Source organism: Danio aesculapii, chromosome 9 (genome assembly GCF_903798145.1).
Source record: "Danio aesculapii chromosome 9, fDanAes4.1, whole genome shotgun sequence".
Taxonomy (NCBI): domain Eukaryota; kingdom Metazoa; phylum Chordata; class Actinopteri; order Cypriniformes; family Danionidae; genus Danio; species Danio aesculapii.
In genome coordinates, this window is record NC_079443.1 from 53,424,693 (window position 1) to 53,444,132 (window position 19,440).

At 37.5% G+C, this 19,440-nt stretch overlaps 1 protein-coding gene across 2 annotated transcripts in view; it reads right to left on the reverse strand.

The window, feature by feature from the left end:
* LOC130235405 (rho GTPase-activating protein 6) overlaps positions 1 to 9,216 on the reverse strand; it is a 79,153-nt gene extending 69,937 nt beyond the window's left edge. The window contains exon 1 of one of the 2 annotated variants that reach the window (XM_056465981.1): positions 8,670 to 9,216. In XM_056465981.1, the coding sequence (XP_056321956.1) occupies positions 8,670 to 9,089 (420 nt within the window). In that variant the 5' untranslated portion in view covers positions 9,090 to 9,216. Of the gene's footprint in view, positions 1 to 7,148; positions 7,199 to 8,669 lie in introns of those variants that run through there. The other variant, XM_056465983.1, reaches the window with a different exon arrangement.
* Between the last annotated feature and the right edge of the window lie 10,224 nt (positions 9,217 to 19,440).

Genomic DNA, 19,440 nt, shown 5'->3' on the forward strand with positions numbered 1-19,440 from the left:
TGATCAACTAGAAGTCAAGTTATTATTTGCTGCTCTTACAACCGGGATTGACGACACAAGATAGTGTATATGCATATTTTATACATGTAAACTATGACGTCATATATGTAATTTGCATATATTACCATACATCAGATCTCAATAGTGGGAGTTACCACGATCTTTATTTATTGGATAAAAAGCGAGTGCTTATTTGTTTATTGATCATAAATTTGAACTTCATAATTAAATTATGGACGTCACAGTGGCTTAGTGGTTAGCACTGTGGCCTCACAGCAAGAAGGTCGCTGGTTCGAGTCCCGGCTGGGTCAATTGGCGTTTCTGTGTGGAGTTTGCATGTTCTCCCCGTGTTGACGTCGGTTTCCTCCGGGTGCTCTGGTTTCCCCAACAGTCATGCGCTATAGGGGAATTGATGAACTAAATTGGTCGTAGTGTATGAGTGTGTATGGATGTTTCCCAGTACTGGGTTGAAGCTGGAAGGGCATCCGCTGCATAAAACATATGCTGGATAAGTTGGCGGTTCATTCCGCTGTGGCGACCCCTAATTAATAAAAGGACTAAGCTGAAAGAAAATGAATGAATGAATTAAATTGTGCATCCACATGATCATTCGTGCACTTTCAGCACATTTCAACTGTCTGTGTATTGAATTATCGGCGTTTTCCTGTGGCATTTAGGGGTAGATTACAATGGTTTGGGGATAGAAACATTTATTAAAGTCCGACTCAGCAGCTAAACCACAGTAGGAGTTCAATATGTCGAGTTGTCTTTGGGCTTTAGTGTTTTGTATTTGTGTTGGATTGTGTGGGACATTCCTGCGAGACGTGCCTGCTGTCTGCTGCTGAAACCCTGCGGCTGCGGGACCCAATCATCCGTCTTCATCTTTCACCAGCGCTGCACTGTCTGTGAAACACCGGATCCGCCTTTACACACTCAACGCATGTCTGATCTTCAATCAAGCACACACACTCCAGGCCAGTCTCACTTCACTGGCCATTTGTGTGTTAAACTCAAGACTTTGACGTCAGCTTTTAAAACTGACCCACAGGTTTACGCTTCCTCCAGTGCACTAGAGTCATTCAGTTCAACATAAGAAGCCTGAACATTCACTAGTTGTTTCTATTTGCTTTTTTATTTCAAGCATTTCTGAAATCTGACAGCACAAACAGCCCTGAGTGAGAAGCAGCTGTCTATTATCCATTAGCGTGTTTGAACTCCTGAAGATAATGGGCCCTATCATACACCAGGCGCAATAAGGCGCAAGACGTGTGTGTCGCGATTTGTTGCTATTTTCAGACCAGCACAACTGTAATTTTCAAGTTTTGCACCAAGTTGTTTAAGGGTGCATTCACACCTGCCTTATTTAGTTCGGTTGAATTGCACTAGAGTTTGTTTTCCCTCTTGGTGCGGTTTGTTTGGGTGGGTGTGAATGCAGCAATCGTACTCGAGTGCGCACCAAAAGCGGACCAAAAAAGCGTACAGAGAGCTACTTGAAGAGGTGGTCTTGGTACGCTTTCAAACAAACCCTGGAGCGGTTAGTTTGTGGTGAGAATATGATCCGAACTAAATCAGACCCAAGCGCAAAAGGTACTGCGCCTTTTGGACTAATCCAGCTGCCGTAGACCGATGCGCTGTGCATTATGGGGCGTGGAGGAAAAATATTTGTTGGCAGCGCTTTACCAACAGAGAGAGAGAGAGAGAGAGAGAGAGGGTTAAACATTACCTGATGGATCGTTGGTAATATTTCTGCAAGATGACCATGTCGCAGTTTAGCTAAATTAATTCACGCCTCCTCCTGAAGTGACGTGCGATTCATTAAAACATTGTTTTCCAGCCGCAGCCGCGCTTCATTCTCGAAATGTATAGCTTGTCTAAAGTGATGTATACTACTATATAGTAGACTATGAGCAGGGATACAACCAGCGCAGTCGTAGCTCCATGGTAAAAATCGACTTTTTGTGTCTGCAGGTTTGTTTACTTGCGGGAGTTCCATTGGCATTTTCCCGCACGTGAATTCCGACCAATCGGTAAGCAGTTAAGAGAATATGTTTAACAACATCTGGCCAATGAGTGATGTGGATTTTGTCACATGACTGCATTTTGGTTCTTTTCATCTGGTCGGACCAAAGCCAGCAGTGTGGTGTGAAAACGACCCAAAGACGGCAGAAAATGCTACAATGTATCATTTATTGCCCTTGGTCCGGACCAAATGAAGCGAACTACAGATGTGAAAGCACCCTAAATAGCAAATCCATTTGCGCTGCTTTGTGGACTCATGGGTAGGCCCATACGGAATCTGGCGCGCAGATTTCCGCAGATATTTTAACCAATTATTGATTCTGTTTATTTACTTGTGTAAATGTATGTAAACTTATATTTATTCAGTTTTTAAATGAATATATATATTTGTATATATATATATATATATATATATATATATATATATATATATATATATATATATATATATATATATATTTATCACTCCAGTTGTGTCTTTATGTTTATTTATTTATTTATTATTTTCTGAGGGGGTGCATGCCCCAGTAGAGCTTTAACGTCTAGCAACGCCCCTGGATATAACTCAGTGTTTTGACCACACTTCATTATTATTGTTCATTTATTCCTTTGCTGGAGATTAGAACTGAATTTAGAAATAGTTTTGACACAAATCTTTGCACTTAACAAAGGAAATTAAATATGTGGGCTAATGGATGTGTTCAGTGGAGTGAGTTTCCACTGTTTCCTCACTCCACCAAAGTAAAGGAGTAAAGAGTAAAAATAAAGTAAAGAGAAAGTAAAGAGGCTGAATGGAGGAGGCTCGTTCTTTATCCTTTCGCTGCAGATGCTCTGTTTAACTGTTTTCTTACTAGACAAGCATTCAGTTTTTACACTTACAAAGTCGCCATGTAAATAGCAAATGCACCATGGTGCAAGGCAACTGACTCTTAAAAGGAATGTGAGATGAGACTCTGATTGGTTTAATGCACATTATGCTCAAAACACACCCAGAACTCATGAAGAGAATAAGCACAAGCCTTTTAGACCATGCGCCGGGGCGCAGAGCGAATTTTTTAATCCTTAAAATAGCAAAAGTGGATTCAGACATGCCCTTAATGCTTTTGCACCAAACACTTTATGCACATTTTTTCTTATCGGATAAAAAGATTATCCAATTCAGTTGTGTGCATACATTTTTCAAGTACATTTATGCACATCTTGTTGTTTCCATAAAACATTTTTATGCGATATTCCAAAATGTGCATGAAACTAAATGGATGGAAACATAGCTAGTATCTATTTAAAGGGACAGTTCACCCAAAAATGAAAATTCTGGCATCATTTACTCCGCATAGTTTCTTTCTTATGTTGAACACAAGGAAAGATACACTAAAGAATGCTGGAAAAAACATGACTTTAAGTATTCATTCATTCATTGTCTTTTGGCTTAGTCCCTTATTTATCAGGGGTCGCCACAGCGGAATGAACCGCCAACTATTCTGTCATATGTTTAATGCAGCAGATGCCCTTCCAGCTGCAACCCAGTACTGGGGAAACACCCATACATACTCATTCACACACACTCATGCACTACGGCCAATTTAGTTAATCAATTCCCCTATAGTGCAAGTGTTTGGACTGTGGGGGAAAGTGTGAGGAAATGATGAGGAAAAGTTCATTTTTTGGGTGGACTGCCCCTTTAAATGCTCTTGTTCTTGCATCTTGCAATTTTAACTTCAGCTGCTTTTCATGCGTACTGTTGAATCCTGGCATGCAAAAGCACTGCTGGATACTGTAAGATCAATTGATTGTGATGTTGCTGAGGACAAAACACTTGTGCAACAACCAAACACTAATTAGCCAAACCACATGTATGACAATTTAAAACAGGGAATGCAGCTGAAAATTTATCAGAACATACTGTTTTACACAAAAATAAACAAACCTTGCAGATGTTCATAAAAATAAATAATAAGAAAGAACCGCCAACTATTCCAGCATATGCGTTACACAGCGGATGCCCTACCAGCTGCAACCCAGTACTGGAAAACACCCATACACACTCTCATTCACACACACACACTCATACACTAGTTCATCCAATTCACCTATACCACATGTCTTTGGACTTGTGCAGAAAACCAGAGCACCCAGAGGAAACCCACGCCAACACGGGGAGAACATGCAAACTCCACATAGAAACGCCAACTGGCCCAGCTGGGACTTGAACCAGCGACCTTCTTGCTGTGAGGCCACAGTGCTAACCACTGAGCCACCCAACCTCATAAAGTACACTTTAAAAATGTTTTCCATTATATACTCTAATATTCTGTTCTGTAACCCAGCATTGGGTCAAATGTAAGCAAACCTAGCTGTTGGCTAAAACATGTAATTTAAATTTAATTGAATAAATTAGCATTAAACATTGAATTAACTTAATTGACAAATGGACAAACCCAAAATTGGGTTACAGCAACCCAGCATTTTTTTAAAGTGTACACTGCTCCTTTACAAAATGAAAACCCAATCATGCTTGTAAACAATCCATACTAATTCCAATCTTTATTATTTAAAAATAAATGAATAAAACTTAACCTTTTAAAACTAAAATGTCCTTAGAAATACACTGTAAAAACAAACAAACAACAACAAAAAACAATGGTTTGTTGAAACCCAATGTTGGGTCAAATATGACCAAACCCAAATATGGAGAAACCCAATTGTTGGAAAAAAGTAACCCAACGGTTGCTTTGTCCATATTTGACCCAACAGTGGGTTACAGAAAATCATTTTTAGAGGTCAATGTTAGGACTTTAAAAAATGATGCTGCATGAATTATCATATACAATCATTGACCTCTAAAAAAATGCTGGGTTGTTATAACCCCCCATTAGGTCAAATATGGACAAACCCAGACATTGTGTTAAAAAGAGTCATCAAATGTTAAGATTTTACCAAGTGGTGCTAGAGTTCATGAATTATCATATAAAAACTATTTTCCTAATAAATTGTCAATGTTTGTGTAAATTTGACCCAACATTGGGTTTCAACAACCCAACATTTTTTTAAGAGGTCAATGTTAGGACTTTAAAAAGTGAAGTTGCATGAATTATCATTTACAAACATTTACTTTCTAAAAAAAGGCTGGGTTGTTGTAATCAAACATTAAATCAAATATGGACAAACCCAGACATTGTGTTAAAAAGAGTCATCAAATGTTATGATTTTAACAAGTGATGCTAGAGTTCAAATATTATCATTTAAAAACCTTTTCCCCCCCAAAAATGTTCAATGTTTGTCCATATTTGACCCAACAGTGGGTTACAACAACCCAACATTTTTTAGAGGTCAATGTTAGGACTTTACCCAGTGATGTTGCATGAATTATCATTTACAAACATTGACCTCTAAAAAAATGCTGGGTTGTTATAACCCCCCATTAGGTCAAATATGGACAAACCCAGACATTGTGTTAAAAAGAGTCATCAAATGTTAAGATTTTACCAAGTGATGCTAGAGTTCATAAATTATCATATAAAAACTTTTTTCACAAAAAAAATGTTCAATGTTTTTCCATATTTGACCCAACAGTGGGTTACAACAACCCAACATTTTTTAGAGGTCAATGTTAGGACTTTACCCAGAGATGTTGCATGAGTTATCATTTAAAAACTATTATCCAAAATACAATCAATACAGATCTAAAAGATCCTGGATTGCTGTAACCCAACACTGGGTCAAATATGGACAAACCCAACCATTGTGTTAAAAAAAAAAGTGTCATTTAAATTTAAATTTAACTTATTATAAAGTGTGATCGAATTATCGTTTCAAAACTATTTTTAGCCTTTTAAAAAAACAGAAACCTCAACAACAGCATGAGGCCAGGCTACATGCAAGTCAACAACAGCTGCATCATCTCTTCAGCACAGATTTCCTAATCTCACCTCAGATTTGCAGATATAGTGGGGAAACTGCTAATTTACAGATATTTTTTACAGTGTATGCTATATTTAAAAATTAAAACCGGTAACCATTGACTTCAATAGTAGGAAAAACAATGGAAGTGAATGATTTCCAGCATTCTTCAAAATATCTTCATTTATTTATGTTCAACAGAAACTCAAACGGTTTTGAAACAGGTAAATAATGACAGAATAGACATTTGTGTGTGCTTTTAAACTAATGAAACCTTATTATTATTACATGTTTTTATCATATAAACATTTTACTTTAACTCAACAGCATGAGGCTATGCAAGTCAACAACAGCTGCATCATCTCTTAATTAAAGTGAAATTGTTTTTATATTCACACATTCAGAATGTCTCCTCAATAATATAATTTCAGAAAAGTGCTAATTTAGGGATATTTTTAGTGTAGGATACAGTTTGAACTGTGACATATATCAAATATGAGAACTGGTAAATGACTTTAATAGTAGTATAAACAAACACTATGAGAAGTCAATGGTTACAGGTTTCCAGCATTCTTCAAAATATCTTCTTTTGAGTTCGACACAAACTCAAACAGGTTTGAAATAAGCAAAGAATCAGAAAATGATGACAGAATGGACATTTTTGTGTGAATTATCCCTTTAAATAATGAAACATTTTCATATAAAGCGTTACAGAATTATCATTTAGAAACTACTTTCATTAAAAAAGTGAATTCATGTTTTTATTTTCCCCATTTATTTCTGCTTTTAAATTATATTATGAGACCTTGAACTTTCATCCAACAACTTTAAACCTTGACAAGTGGAAAAAAATAGACTTTTATGAACATTTTTAATAGTTTGCAGTGCTATATTGTCTGGGTTGGTGTTGTATATTACATTACAAAATCCTTTTAATGAACTGCCAGTATATTTTCTACTATTTACAGACTTATTTCTCTATAAAGGCTTTGATTTCGTATACATTATCATATTCCAAACTACTAAAATATCAGTAAAAGTCACATTATTAAACTGTAGAGTTGAATTTTCAACATTAAAAGTCAACAGAGCAGAGATCAACACCAAATAAGCCAATTCACATGCGTAAATGAACGAAAAACAACCCAAAATACGCGTTTTACACTGCAGGCTACATGCAAGTCAACAACAGCTGCATCATCTCTTCAGCACAGTTTTCATAATCTCACCTCAGATTTGCAGATATTGTGGGAAACCGCATTAGGATCTGCTTATTTATGGATATTTTTCACAGTGTAACCTATACAACTGTGACAACTATCAAATATGAAAACTGATAACCTGAATTCAATAGTAGGAAAAACAAACACTATGGAAATCAAAGGTTACAGATTTCCAGCATTCTTCTAAATATCTTCTTTTGTGTTCAACACAAACAGGTTTGAAACTAGTAAATGATGCCACACTGTAAATTAGCAGTTTTTTTTTTAATTGCATCGTGATGGGATCTTGATGTTTCATCCAACAACTTTTAAAGGTTGTAAAAAGTGACTTTATTGAACAATGAACAGTTATTGAACAGTTTGCAGTGCTATATTGTCTGTGTTGGTGTTGTATTACGCTACAAAACCCTTGTAATGAACTGCCAGTACATTTTCAGTCACAATACCTCTCTATATTATTTCTTGTATTATTCCAAATTACTAAAATGTCAATAAAATTTGTTAAATTATAGAGTTGAAGTTTCAACATTAAAAGTCAACAGAGCAGAGATCAACATCAAATAAGCCAATCACATGCATAAATGAATGGAAAACAACACAAAAATAGGTATTTTACAGTGCAGGCTACATGCAAGTCAACGACAGCTGCATCATCTCTTCATTAAAGTGAAATTGTTTTTATATTCACACATTCAGAATGTCTCCTCAATAATATAATTTCAGAAAAGTGCTGATTTAGGGATATTTTTAGTGTAGGCTACAGTTTGAACTGTGACATATATCAATTATGAGAACTGGTAACTGGTAAATGACTTCAGTTGTAGTATAAACAAACACTATGGGAAGTCAATGGTTACAGGTTTCCAGCATTCTTCAAAATATCTTCTTTTGTGTTCGACACAAACTCAAACAGGTTTGAAATAAGCAAAGAATGAGAAAATGATGACAGAATGGAGTTTTTGTGTGAATTATCCCTTTAAATAATGAAACATTTTCATATAAAGTGTAACAGAGTTATCATTTATAAACTACTTTCATTAAAAAAGTGAATTCATGTTTTTATTTTCCCCATTTATTTCTGCTTTTAAATTGCATTATGAGACCTTGATCTTTCATCCAACAAATTTGAACCCTGACAAGTTTTAAAAAAATAGACTTTTATGAACATTTTTAATAGTTTAAAGTGCTATATTGTCGGGGGTAGTGTTGTATATTACACTACAAAAGCCTTGTAATGAACTGCCAGTATATTTTCTACTATTTACAGACTTATTTCTCTATTTAGGCTATGATTTTGTATACATTATATTCTTCCAAACTACTAAAATGTCAGTAAAAGTCCCATTATTAAACTGTAGAGTTGAATTTTCAACATTAAAAGTCAACAGAGCAGAGATCAACATCAAATAAGCCAATCACAAACGTAAATGAACGAAAAACAACCCAAAATACGCGTTTTACACTGCAGGCTACATGCAAGTCAACAACAGCTGCATCATCTCTCCAGCACAGTTTTCATAATCTCACCTCAGATTTGCAGATATTGTGGGAAACCGCATCCGACTGAGGCAGCCTCCTCTGAAGCCACTTTCTCGGAGAAAAGATGTTGCTCGATCCAGAAATACTAGGCGATAAATCCCGTTTTCCGCTGGAGTTGGAGATGGAGGAGGCGTCGGAAAACGCGGATAAACTGGCGGAGGAGAGGCGGGGGTCGGCGGAGGGGCAGTCGGGGGTGTCCGGGCTGCTGTTAAACCCAGATGTGGAGCTCGAGGTCCGGCAGAAGAAGCGCGGGGCAGCCGTTGGGTGTCCCCTGGGAGGAGAGCCGCAGGTCCAGGTCAGAGCCGAGTCCAGACTGCGGGTCTGCTGGAGCTTCCGCTTGGAGAGAGTTTTAGAGTTTCCCGATGAGGAGCAGGAGAAGACGCTGTTCAGCAAACCCTGCGCGGACATCCCTGCAGATTCTCACACACTGCATCCATCGGAACCAGACTATAATAGGAATGTGGTTTAAAAGCAGATTCGCATTGTCTCGCTCATGTTTGTCCGCTGTTTTCACCGCTGTTTTTACTGTTCAAGCCAAAGCGCGCGACTGAGGTTTCTCTGAAGTTTCTACAGTTTCTCAGCCCCGCCCTCTTACTTCAGTGCTCTGACATCATCGATAAAATGATAGAAGATAAAGTGAAATTAAATTAAATTATATGAACACGTAAAATTAACAACTAAAATAAACCTGAACTAAATAAATAAAAAATAAAATACAATAAAAAATAAAAGTATATTATATTAAAGTGTGTATGTGTAAATATATATAAATATATGTACATAAATATGTAAATATATATATATAATAAATAAACCGTGATATAAATTTAAAATTAATTAAATTAATAATTTATAAATATTAATTAATAGTTATTTTTTTATAAAAATTAAATAAAAGAAAACAACAAAAAAGAGAGAAGAGAAAAGAAGAGAAAGTAAATTAAATTACATTTTTAAAATGTTTTTATGAAGATAAAAAAGTGAAATAAATAAAAAACAAAAATATAAAATAAAATAATGTAAAGTAAAGTGAAATAAAGTAAAATAAAAGTCATATCAGTCATGTAAGGCAGGGCTATCAGTCATACAGGGCGTGGCTTTCCATCAATTAAGATGGAGCTATCAGTCATTAAGGGCGGAACTATCAATCATTTAGGGTGGGGCTATCAGTAATTTAGGGCGGAGCCATCAGTCATATTGACCTTATTCTTCAATGTGGAAGTGCGCGTGTTTTTGCGATTGTTTTAGAACTTCCGATTCAGCTGCCTATGGGAGAAATGACTAGGAATAATAAATGGCAGAAAACGGTCAAACTATTTACTCTACAAACAAGTGTTTGCATGACAATACAGACAAAGCAGAATAATATAATAAGAAAATATCAGTTTGCAACACCAAGCAGCAAAACCAGCTGTTTTTAACGTCTAAAAATGAATGGAAGTGAATGAGACCGGAAGTCTCGAGCCAAAATGATTCAAATGGCTGCGCGCACTCGTACGCGGAGAATAAGGTGAATAGGGCATGGTTTTAGGTGCGTTCGACATGATGCAGTGCTGCGCAGATCAATCGAAATCAGTCGGGTGGGGTTATCATTCCTTTAGGATGGAGCTATCAGTCAACTAGGGTGGGGCCATCGGTACTTTAGGGCAGAGCTATCAGACAGTAGGGTGGCATTATCAGTCCTTTAGGGCGGAGCTATCAGTCATCTAGGGTGGGGTTATCGGTACTTTAGGGCAGAGCTATCAGACAGTAGGGTGGCATTATCAGTCCTTTAGGGCGGAGCTATCAGTCATCTAGGGTGGGGCTATTGGTAATTTAGGGCAGAGCTATCAGACAGTAGGGTGGCATTATCAGTCCTTTAGGGCGGAGCTATCAGTCATCTAGGGTGGAGTTATCGGTACTTTAGGGCAGAGCTATCAGACAGTAGGGTGGCATTATCAGTCCTTTAGGGCGGAGCTATCAGTCATCTAGGGTGGGGCTATTGGTACTTTAGGGCAGAGCTATCAGACAGTAGGGTGGCATTATCAGTCCTTTAGGGCGGAGCTATCAGTCATCTAGGGTGGGGTTATCGGTACTTTAGGGCAGAGCTATCAGACAGTAGGGTGGCATTATCAGTCCTTTAGGGCGGAGCTATCAGTCATCTAGGGTGGGGCTATTGGTACTTTAGGGCATAGCTATCAGACAGTAGGGTGGGGTTATCAGTCCTGCAGGGCGGACTTTTAGTCTTTTTAGGGCGGAGCTATCAGTCATCTAGGGGGGACACAAATATATATATATATATATATATATATATATATATATATATATATATATATATATATATATATATATATATATATATATATATATATATGTGTATGATATGGTTGAAAAAAAATGTAAACAGTGATTTTTGCAGTGATATGTGTGGAATCCAGTTGTAATTTGCATATGTTGCCATATATCATGCCATATATCAGCTATATGAGGTGCAGTGAGAACAAAATTACAGTGAACCTACATCATGATGGAATGAATAAAACTAGTTGAGTGTATCCACTGTCTGTACTGCTCCCTCTACACTTATGTATAAACCATAATGAAAGCTGTACCATATATTTTAAACAATATTTAATGATTGTTAAAGATTGTTTATTGAAACGATGTGCATCTTGTGTGCTGGTGATCTAAAGTTCTGTTCCTGTAGTATTTGTATGATAAAAGGATCATGTCAACCAATGGTCCTGCAAATGCAAGACTTCTTTAAGATAATGAACGCAGCATGCAGAGTTTTGAACACTGGAGAGTCTGTGTTAAAAGAAGCGAGTGTTTAGAGTTGTGTGTCTAGAGTTTGGAAAATTGACATCAGGGTTCTGAAATTTGTGGCAAAACAATTGAAAAAAACTGTAACTTTCATGGAATTAAAACAAAATTTAAATCAAAATAAATTAAACTGAATTTGATTAAAGTAAACTAAATAAAACATTATAATTAAATGACAAATTAAAATCAATTAAACTAAACGAAACTTTTTACTACATTTTATGCTGTCAGCAGGTACATTTAAAACTGTGTGTGTGTGTGTGTGTGTGTGTGTGTGTGTGTGTGTGTGTGAGTGTGTGTGTGTGTGTGTGTGTGTGTGTGTGTGTGTGTGTGTGAGTGTGTGTGTGTGTGTGTGTGTGTGTGAGTGTGTGTGTGTGTGTGTGTGTGTGTGTGTGTGTGTGTGTGAGCGCGTGTGTGTGCGTGTGTGTGGTGGGGGGGTGTATTTTTTTAATTAGATGTTTTAAATGAGGGATGAGTTAAAGTGATATCAACAATGAGCCAAATAAGCTCCAACATAAGTTACAAAGGGATCATGTTAACAGCCCCTTTTACATACGAATTCCTAAATTTTTCTTCTAGAAAAGTCTTTTTTTTAGTTTTTTGTATTAGAAAAAATATATTAATATTATAAGAATATGTATTTTTTGATTGTCTCCAGAACAAACCACTGTTATACAATGACTTGCCCAATTACCCTAACTTTACCCTAATTACCCTAGTTAAGCCTTTGAGTGTCACTTTAAGCTGTATAGAAGTGTCTTGAAGAATATCTAGTCTAATATTATTTACTGTCATCATGACAAAGAGAAAATAAATCAGTTATTAGAGATGAGTTATTAAAACTATTATGTCTCTCTGTTAAACATCACTTGGGAAATATTTTAAAAAAGAATGATAATTTCACCGGAGGGGAATAATAGTGCTGATGACTAAAGTGAGCATTAATACACTCAGATGAACTCAAGAGTTATTTGTGAAACGAAACCAAGCTAATATTCTGAACTATACCCAGACTGTAATTCACTGACACCGTCATGCTTTGCTTGATCACCACAACAGTACAAGGGTTTCCATGGTGATGTCAGATAGATATTATAAACAAACCCACCAAAAAATCAATGGTAGGTTTTGGTCACAGTTTCCACACCCAAAGCCTGCGCTTCATTAATATCCACAGCAGGACAGCTATTATTCCCCAAGTACTGTGCATTGAGTTATTGATATGCTGATTTCATCATACAAAACCTTCCTTAGAACAGAACAATCAGTCTTAATTTGAATATCACAACACAACATTGCATAAATACTCAAATCTTTCCTCACAGATGTAATAATAATATATACAGCTGAAGTCAGAATTATTTGCTCCCCTTTGAATTTGTTTTTCTTTTTTAAATATTTCCTAAATGATGTTTAACAGAGTAAGTGTAACACGTGGATGACAGAGACAACGTTAGGATCCAAGTGCAGGTTTATTCGGTAGTCAGGCAAGCAAGGGTCAACACAGGTGCAAACAGATGAATAAAGGCAAATCCAGAATCATAGTCACTATAACAGGCGAGAGGTCGGAAGGCAGGCAGTGAACAGGGACAAACAGACAAACTTGGCAAGGGTCAAAACACGGAGGAACAAGACTAAGGAAACCACGTTGAATTGTCACTTTACAGGTAAACAAGACTCAGCCAGGAAGTGAGTGTGTGCGCTGCTAAAGTAGTGTGTGGGATTAGTCCAGAAGCAGCATCAGCTGTGGGAGTCCAATCAGTGGAGACTTGGAGCAGGTGTGTGTGTGGCATGGCTGAATTTGTAGTTCATTAGATGTAGTCCATGTGAAAGTGAGTTCTCACCAGCGACCTCTGGTGGTTAGAGTTCACTGGTAATCGTGACAGTAAGGAAATGTTCACAGTATGTCTGATAATATTTGTTCTTCTGGAGAAAGTCTTATTTGTTTTATTTCAGCTGGAATAAAAGCAGTTTTTAATCTTTTAAACCATTTTAATGTCAATATTATTAGCCCCTTTAAGCTATATATTTTTTCGATAGTCTACAGAACAAACCATCATTATACAATAACTTGCCTAATTACCCTAACCTGCCTAGTTAACCTAATTAACCTAGTTAAGCCTTTAAATGTCACTTTAAGTGTCTTGAAGAATATCAAGAATATCTAGTCTAATATTATTGACTGTCATCATGACAAAGAGAAAATAAATCAGTTATTAGAGATGAGTTATTAAAACTATTATGATTAGAAATGTGTTAAAGAAATCTGCTCTCTGTTAAACAGAAACTGGGGAAAAATAAACAGGGGGGCTAATAATTCTGACTTCAACTGTATGTGACTATTGGGGAAGATGAAGAATAAGAAAATAGAGGTCATAAAAAACTCCACAGTCTTAGGAAAATAGATGTAAACAGCTTAGAGTTCTTCAGGTTGTGAGAATAGCAGAACCCTTTATGGTGCTAAATGGAACCCTTTCCGTAAGGATGCTTAAGAAAAGAGTTCTTACCAGGTCTAGAAAATTTGATCACATCACCCCAATTTTATCCTCCTTACACTGGCTGCCTGTTAAGTTTCGTATTGAATTTAAAATATTGCTTCTTACATATAAAGCTTTAAATAATCTAGCTCCTGTTTATCTAACCAATCTTCTGTCTCGCTACAATCCAACTCGCTCTTTAAGATCTCAAAACTCAGGGCTTCTGGTAGGACTTAGAATAGCAAAGTCAAGTAAAGGAGGTCGAGCCTTCTCATTTATAGCTCCTAAACTCTGGAATAGCCTTCCTGATAACGTCCGAGGCTCAGACACACTCTCCCAATTCAAAACTAGATTAAAGAGCTATCTGTTCAGTAAAGCATACACTCAGTGCACCACTTAGGGGGCTTCCACACAGGTTATGCATCTTGTTTATATACACTATGAACAGCAGCTACGCTAATTATTGTCTTTATTCTCCATTTCCACCTGGGGATACTCTTCCCGAGGCCCTCAGACTATGCAGAGTCACTAATTCGATCCAAGACCAATGACGAGATGATCCCAAGGTTTCCATATCCTGGACCAGGCCGTATCCCGAGCAGCTACTGTGGTGGTCATGGAGGAGTGAAGAACATGAGACTGATTCCTGTGACGCTCCATAGACAGACGAGTCTTCGCTGAGGCCAGCTTCCAGCCTCCGCTACTGAGACTGCATCTCTGCACAAGACGTTTGGCCAGCAGAGAAATTAAAATGGTCGTGCCCAACTGAGCCTGGTTTCTCTCAAGGTTTTTTTTCTTCACTTCCGCCATTAGTGAAGTTTTTCCCTCTCCGCTGTCGCCACTGGCTTGCATGGTTCGGGATCTGTAGAGCTGCGCATCGTTGGATTTGCTCTTCAATATTTGGACTCTCAGTAGTGATTATTAAACCACACTGAACTGAGCTCAACTGAACTGAACTTAAACACTACAAACTGAACTACACTGTTCCTATTTACTGTGACCTTTTATGTGAAGCTGCTTTGACACAATCTACATTGTATAAGCGCTGTACAAATAAAGGGGAATTGAATTGAATTAAGAAAACCCTGCTTTATGCTATATAGGACCCTAATATTTTAAACGATATTTTAATGATAAAAGAATTTAATTATTAATATTAGAAATAAGAGTATTTACAATAATAATAACCTATGTTTTTAAGGATTTATTTTATTATTAATTATATATAGGGTGACATGTTGGCTCAGTGGTTAGCACTGCGGCCTCACACAGCAAGAAGCTCACTGGTTTGAGTCCCGGCTGGGTGAGTTGGCGTTTCTGTGTGGCATTTGCATGTTCTCCCGGTGTTGGTGTGGGTTTCCTCTGGGTGCTCCGGTTTCCCCCACAATCCAAACACATGCGCTATAGGGGAATTGATGAGCTAAATTGGCCGTAGTGTATGAGTGTGTGTGAATGTGGATGTGAGAGTGTATGGGTGTTTCCCAGTACTGGGTTGCAGCTGGAAGGGCATCCGCTGTGTGAAACTTAAGCTGGAATAATTGGCGGTTCAATTATTTCAGCATATGTTTTACACAGCGGTTACCCTTCCAGCTGCAACCCATCACTGGGAAACATCTATACACACACATTCACTACGGACAGTTTAGCTTACCTAATTCACCTGTACCACATGTCTTTGGACTGTGGAAGAAACTGGAGCACCCGGATAAAACCCACGTGAACACGGGAAGAACATGCAAACTCCACACAGAAACGCCAACTGACCCAGCCGAAGCTCGAACCAGAGACCTTCTTGCTGTGAGGCGAAGGTGCTATGCACTGCGCCACCGCATTGCCGCAAACTTATATTTTCTTATTATATTATTCTACTTGGTCTGTTTAGTCATGCAAACACATGTTAGTAGAGCAAGAAGTTTGCCGTTTTCTGCTGTTTATTATTCCTTGTCATTTCTCCTATTGGTGACTGATTTAGAAGTTCTAAAACAAGTGCACTTCTGCATTGAAGAATGGTGGGGGAAACATGTTTAAACATGTTAAAGCACATAATTCTATTAACGTCACTACGTTATCCGCATTTCCTCCTGAGTTTCATGCAATTTCAGGTGTTTCATTTTTAATTTGTCCACTTTAACTACAGTTTGGCACCTTCACTTTCATTCACGAACATTTCATGCCCGCCTTCTGTGACAAGCGAGATATTGGATATGCTGGATGAGTTATGTTTTAATGGAAGTTCTTACTGAATGGGAGAAAAAAAAACTCTGCATTTTACGATGCTGTCTGTGGTCTGCACTGACTGGGTATCCTGAGCAGCTGCTGTGGTGGTCTTAAGAGTAGAGAGCAGGAGACTGAGTCCTGTTAAGACCCCAGTGACTGACGAGTCCTCGCATTGATCCTGAAGGGACAGCCTGTACACCAGCCGGGGAACTCTCCCACCTGCAGTTTCTCCATGATGGACGTCCAGTAGAGCTGTGAACCTACACTGGTCTCACGGTTCGGTTCGGTTACAATTCTCATGCCATCGATTCGGTTCAGTTCGATGTCTCCGTGCATCACATTGACTAGACTGCAGCTCTACACAAGAGGTTTGGCCATAGGAGAAACGGTCGTGCCCAACTGAGCCTGGTTTCTCTCCAGGTTTTTTCCTTCACTTTTGGTCAATTGGTGAAGTTTTTTTTCCTCTCCGTTGTCGCCACTGGCTTGCATGGTTTGGGACTTGAGCTGGGCATCAATGGATTTGCTCCTCAGTGTTTGAACTCTCAGCAGTGAAAATGAAACCACACTGAACTGAGCTGAACTGAACTTCAACAAACTGGACTGACACTGTTTCAATTTACTATAATCTTCTATATGAAGCTGCTTTGACACAATCTACATCGTAAAAGCGCTATAGAAATAAAAATTAATTGAGTTGAATTGAAGAGAGGGTTGGCAGTTTGTGTGCGCTAACTAACTGCTGTCAGTTACAGATTCGAAAAAACATTACAAAACAAAAAAGGCGGGAAATAAGAACTTCAAACTCATATAGGGAACCATTTCAAAATAAAAGTGGTTCTTCACTGTTGCAAACAGAATTAGTACTATGCATTACAATTGATTTTATTATTACCAATTAAATAGAATTATTACTATAATTAATTTCCTTGTTAAGACATGCAGGGTTAACATTTTGTGTATGTTAATGAGCTGCAGTTGCTCTGTCAGTTACAGATTCGAAAAAACAGAACAAAAAAGGCGGGAAATAACACACATAAAGAACCATCCAAGAAATAAGACTTTAGATCAGCAGCAGAGTTTACATGAGACCCCCAGAGCTTCCCGACATGGGCTTATTATCTCATTTTAGCACAGGAAAGAGGATCTCTGAAGACCTCTTTTAAGTTCTGTGAACATAAACAAGTAAGGGTGTAACCAAGAGCTTTTCTAAAGGTCTCCATACGTTCATCACTCAAATGAGGATTTCATATAGAGCAGTAAATTATCTGCATGACAGCACAGTTTCCAGTGCAGCTTATCTAGTACTGGTACACTATTGAAGAAGGGTTGAACACTGAACAGCCTGTAGTATTCAGATTGACAAACTAACTTTTAAATGCATTTGTATATGTATTATAAATATGTAAATGTATTTACATTTTGTGTCAAATATATATCTATATATATATATATATATATATATATATATATATATATATATATATATATATATATATATATATATATATATATATATATATATATATATATATGTGTGTGTGTGTGTGTGTGTGTGTGTGTGTGTGTGTGCGTGCGTGTGTGTGTGCGTGTGTGTGTGTGTGTGTGTGTGTTTGCTTAGATAATTATTTTATTTAAACCAACAACATATTTTTTAGTTGTAGTATTTTAAATGCAGGCAAAAAAGGAATGCAAAATATAAAAAATACTTTAACTTTTATTTCAGCTAGATGATATCAATATATTTCTCATTTATTTTAACTTGGAAATAAAGATAAAATTGTAATACAACTTTATTAAATTAAAATAAATTGTTTTAATGTAAATAAAAAAAACATTGTTAGCTTAAATTGTGGGAAGTAAAACTTAAAAGGATGCAAAACACACACACACACACGCATACATGTCTATGCTACCAAGAGGGGACCGTCGCTCTATACAGGCCAAGAGGGGACCAGGGTTTCTGCTCATTTTAATAAAATAAAAATCACATACAAAATTTTCTTTTAAGGTCTTTTTTCATAATATAACTGAAAATAAGTATTTGAATTTTTTTTAAGAACACATGCCAAGTGGGGACCTGAAGCTCTGGGCGACATCTACCTATCCAGCAGGGGACCTTCATAGACTGCAGAGACACTGAGTGTGAAACACACAGACTGCTGGAACACAGACTCTAAACTCACAATCTGACTTTATTTACATGCTAAACTCTAACATACACACACACACGCACGCACGCACCCACGCACGCACACACACACACAATGAACATTTTAAAAGAAATAAGATCTTAAACGTGGCGATTTTGTAATGGAAAGACGGAAGCCGTCGGGCTGGCTGGATGAAAATTAAAAGTCCGTGAGTATACAGGTATACCCCAGTGGAGAGGCTGAAAGAAGTTTGAGTGACTTTTAATTCATATGTAGCCTACTGGAACATTTTTAAATCACATTTTCCGTGTTATATTTCGTCTGCAACAACAATGTGAACTTTTATAAAGGAGTGTTTTGGAGTCCATTGGACATTAGCTTCTGACAGGATAATTCTGCTGACACCTGAGGCGATTTCTCTGCATGAAAGACTCGAGAACGGCAGATCAAAACAGCATGAATCCCGTATAAGGTAAGAAATTAAATATGAAAGACGTGGATGATGTGTCCATGATCGACAGGGCTCGTTACTAAGCAAGATAACAGTCAGTTAATGAGGAACTAGTTTGTACCATAACTTGCAGACTCTACTCTTAGGCTTACACACTCAAAATCATGTCGTTTTTCTTCCAAAAAAGTAGATATCTGTCTCTGCATGTGTCTGAATAGTGTCCCTCTCCTTCATTTGAGTCCTGTGGAGATTGCGGTAAAGTGGTGTGAGTGTTGTTGATTTGTAGGAATCGAGTGCAGTTCTTGTAGTGCACACTAGTCTTCGCTGTTGGATTGTATTTTGTGGTTAGGTCTAGAGGGGATACAGCTGCGGATACATCAACATAGTATACTTTTCGTGACACTGGACAACAATACTTAATTTTACTTAGTCTTTACATTACTGTGAGGGGTAGGTTTATGGTTGGGGTAGGGGTAGACGTTAATAAAATACAACTTAATGGGTAATTCAATAAATAATACGAATAATCCCCTTTATAATTACTGTTTTAACATTACTGTGACGGTTGCCCTGCTGAAAAATCCAGCTTAAACCAGCCTAGACTGGTTGGCTGGTTTTAGCTGGTTGACCAGCCTGGTTTTAGAGGGGTTTTGGCCATTTCC